The sequence below is a fragment of the Microtus ochrogaster genome, chromosome X (assembly GCF_000317375.1).
Source record: "Microtus ochrogaster isolate Prairie Vole_2 chromosome X, MicOch1.0, whole genome shotgun sequence".
Classification (NCBI taxonomy): domain Eukaryota; kingdom Metazoa; phylum Chordata; class Mammalia; order Rodentia; family Cricetidae; genus Microtus; species Microtus ochrogaster.
The window spans coordinates 58,157,405-58,161,653 of record NC_022026.1 but is presented as its reverse complement, the minus strand read 5'-3'; the positions used below and the strand labels follow the sequence as shown (position 1 = coordinate 58,161,653).

General features: G+C 42.0%; 1 protein-coding gene across 1 annotated transcript in view; it reads left to right on the top strand.

Annotated features, from left to right (window-relative positions):
- Gpr143 (G protein-coupled receptor 143) overlaps positions 1–3,387 on the top strand; it is a 26,035-nt gene extending 22,648 nt beyond the window's left edge. The window contains exons 7-9 of the mRNA XM_013350615.2: positions 346–463; positions 1,082–1,316; positions 3,203–3,387. Coding sequence (XP_013206069.1) covers positions 346–463; positions 1,082–1,316; positions 3,203–3,252 — 403 coding nt within the window. The 3' untranslated portion in view covers positions 3,253–3,387. The remainder of the gene's footprint in view (positions 1–345; positions 464–1,081; positions 1,317–3,202) is intronic.
- The last annotated feature ends 862 nt before the right edge of the window (positions 3,388–4,249 follow it).

Genomic DNA, 4,249 nt, shown 5'->3' with positions numbered 1-4,249 from the left:
GGAAGGAAGGAAGGAAGGAAGGAAGGAAGGAAGGAAGGAAGGAAGGAAGGAAGGAAGGAAGGAAGGAAGGGAAGAAAGTCTTTAGGTTACCTCTCTTATGGAGGATGATTTCTGGTTTGATACAGGGTTAAACTTTACACCTTGATGTGATGTGCAGTGTTTCCATCAGGAGAATCATTTGAGGTCTGTGTTAGATCAAGAGAAGGATTTGTATCTCAACTAAAGTCTGGATGCCAACTCAACTCCTTCTTCCTAAAGTGGTCAAATTGCTACCAAAAACTGATACACACAAACCGTGGTGAAAGACATGATGAATTTCACTGAGTGACATTTTCCTTCCATCAGTTGGTCATCCAATATCATCAACGAAAGTCTTTTGTTCTACCTTGAAATGAAACCAGATATCCGCGGAGACTCTCTGAAACGCATCCAGAATGCAGCCAGGACCACGTGGTTTATCATGGTAGGTCAATATAGACTTTTTTTTCTTCTCATAAAAAAGGAAATCAAGGTAAAAAACATTCAAAGTCCAGCATGTAAACATATAATCAGCGCGAGGTTCTTGGGTGACCTCTATCACCTGGTGCACTGGCAAGCTAGATTCAGTCATCACATTATTGAACAGGCTCAGGTCTGAGATGGAGCCTGGTGCTTGCATTCACGGGGTGTTTGATCTTCAGCACCGCAAAGTGAGTGAGTGAGTGAGTGAGTGAGTGAGTGAGTGAGTGAGTGAATGAATGAATTAATAAAAGCACAACAATCTCTGCTAAGTCACTCGCACCTAGAATATGAAGGATTTGACGTTAACTCACAGGATCAAACTCTTACTCTTTTTTTTTGCCTTTTTTAAAAATTAGATATTTTATTTTGCCTGTTTTTAAATTAGATGTTTTATTTTGCTTCTTTTTAAATTAGATATTTTACTTTGCTTCCTTTTAAATTAGATATTTTATTTTGTGTGTCTGGGTGTTTCAGAGGAATGCCAGTTCACTGGGCAAACCAGAACAGCACTTATCACTATGGTGACCAAAGATCGTCCCATTTCCCTTGATCTCCACATGTCCTTCACCCTCCTTCCCAGGGAATACTGAATCCAGCCCAAGGACTTCTCCTGTCTCTGGCTTTCTATGGCTGGACAGGATGCAACCTGGATGCCCGTCCTCCCAAAATGGTGATGCAGTGGGAAGCAATGACTGCATCTGCCGAGGACATGCACCAGTCCCCTGTGGGCTCCCGCGTGCCTCACGGAAATCCCAAGAAGGTGGCTTGTGCTGGGGGACACACTTCTGATGAGGTGGTGAGCGTTCTGTCCGAAGGTAATGCATTAAGCAGGGAGGTACATTTCCTCTTCCATATCTTTTCATTTTTATCTATTTATCCACCCCTTTTAGAAATCGCTCACATTTTAGTGTATGATTGTGTTACCTGCATGTATGTCTGTGAACCACATGTGTATCTGGTGCCCATGAAAACCAGAAGGTGGGGTCAGATCCCCTGGAACTGGAGTTCTGGGTGGTTGTAAGCTGCTGTGTGATGCTGGGAACTAAACATGATTCTTCTAGGAGAACAGCAAGTGCTCTTAACCACTACATGTTCTCCTCATTTTTAAATTTATTTATTTTTAAAACAGAATCTCACTCTGAAACAGAGGGTCGTCTGTAACATCCAATCCTCCCACCTTAGCTGTTTGAATGGTATTAGAGGAAAAGACCACCGTGCCCAGCTAACTGGTTGCAATAATATCCTGGCAGTCTAAGGGAAAATGTTGAAAAACACTCAATGGCTTAGTTCCCACATGCAAATCGGGATACCCACAGTCACCTGTAACTCCAGGTCCAGGAGAGCTAATGCCCTCTTGTGGTCCGGGTGGGCACATAAACACATGTACTCAAAGATACATATAAATAAAAATAAATCTTAGCGACAACAAACCTAGTTAGGTTCATCAGAACAATCCTGCGCATCCTCAGTTGGTCCACAGAGAATGGGGAGAAACAGCGCTTACTAGAGTGTGACAATGAAAACTCTTTACACATCAATAAATGTCTTCTGTGGCATAGTGTCCCCTGGGTCAGAAAACGTCTCCTTTGCATTTTGAACATAATGTTTGGGGCGCAAAAACATCCATGTACACATACACACACATACACACATACACACCACACACACAGACACACGCACACAAACCAAACATACCATACACATACCACACGTGCACACACACACGAACACACTCACACACATGCACACAAACACACGCACATGCACACCACATATACACACATGCACACATGCATGTACACACACACACACATGCCCAATGACAATACACAGCACAGCCCCAACAAAATACTTTGCCTTGTATCAAACTAGTGGGAAGAGTATTTTCAGGAAAGATGTGTGGAATTGGCTAGAGGAGTTCTATCTTCTTTCCTTTTTCTGCTTTTTAAATACACGGAAGGAGGTTCATTCTTGGAACAAGTCTGACTGAGAAAATGTGTAAATAAACCCATGACCTGATCTCCCCAAGGTGCTAATATATAGTTGTATTGGGGAGCCCTAGAGGAAACAGAGAAGCCCTTCTGGCTGGACTGACAAGTGGAGAAACCTTGTGTCTGGGGACTTTTTTTTTTTTGTCTGTTATGGAATGGAACCCAAGGTCTCACTCATGCTGGGCTATTTCTGCAACTCCAGTCACACCCCAGCCCACAGGCTTCTGATACAGCCCAGTAGTTCACGAAGGACAGGGACATACAAGTTCAAACCACTGTCAGCATGCCAAGTTACTGATATGACCTGGGGAAGGAGGCAAAAAGTTGCAAGTTGCATCTAGAATTAGTTGTGTGAAGCCGGGCGATGGTGGCGCACGCCTTTAATCCCAGCACTCGGGAGGCAGAGGCAGGTGGATCTCTGTGAGTTCGAGACCAGCCTGGTCTACAGAGCTAGTTCCAGGACAGGCTCCAAAGCCACAGAGAAACTGTCTCGAAAAACCAAAAAAATAAAAATTAAAATTAAAAAAAATTAGAATTAGTTGTGTGTATTTGAATTCCCATGCTGAAAGCTCAAACAACTGAGCCATTTTGACACTATAATAAAATCCTACAGTAACAATAAACCCCACTACATCTGGTTCCTACACCCTACCTCTCCCGCCTAGAACAGAATTAGCAGGGCCCTCCTTGTTTCTATTTCTTCCAACTAGGTGTTGCCCTGGACTGTTGCTCAGAGACCGGAAGTGTTCGAAGTCTTTAAAAATGAAGGAAGGTCCAACGGGAAAATAAACAGGACCATTGTTCTAATTTTTCTATGCATATGAATGTTCTGCACATTTCCTATGAATCACATTATACAGTATTTGCCATTTTCTGTCTGACTTCTTAGCCTAAAATCTTGAAGGTTCATTCAGCAGCAAACATCACTACACAGTTCATTTAACTGAGTAATATTTTATTTTTTTATTGATTTTTATTGAGCTCTACATTTTTCTCTGCTCCCCTCCCTGCCTCTCCCCTTCCCTTCAGCCCTCCCCCAAGGTCCCCATACTCCCAACTTACTCAGGAGATCTTGTCTTTTTCTAATTCCCATGTAGATTAGATCCATGTATATCTCTCTTAGGATCCTCATTGTTGTCTAAGTTTTCTGGGATTTTGGTTTGTAGGCTGGTTTTCTTTGCTTTATGTTTAAAAACAATATTTTATTTTTAACAACTCCCATTGACTGTAAAGAACTCCATCAGACCATGCATTAGGAATGGTGTTGTGCCTTTGCAGCAGTGACCATAAACACTGCCCTCATAGTTTATCGTACACATTTAAAACAGTTCAAATTATTCTTATATTGAATTAATACAACAGTCATTAAAAGTACTGACTTGAGAAAAGGATTGGAGGAACAGGAAAGCAAATGGAAGCAAAATAATTTCTGGTGTGGGACAATGTTCTATATTCTGTCTATTATATTTTAAATAAGCACTGATTGGCCAGTAGCCAGGCAGGAAGTATAGGCGGGACAACCAGACAGTAAGTAGAGGTGGGTCAATGAGAACAGGAGAATATTGGGAAGAAGGACATCCTAGTGTGTAATTGTGACCCAGCCATAACCTCGCCGAATAAGGTACTGAGCCAAGTGGCTAGCATAGACAAAAATAATGGGCTAATATAAGTTATAAGAGTTAATAAGAAGCCTGAGCTAATGGGCCAATTCGTTTATCATTAATGTAGACCTCTGTGTGACTTCATTGGGACTTAAC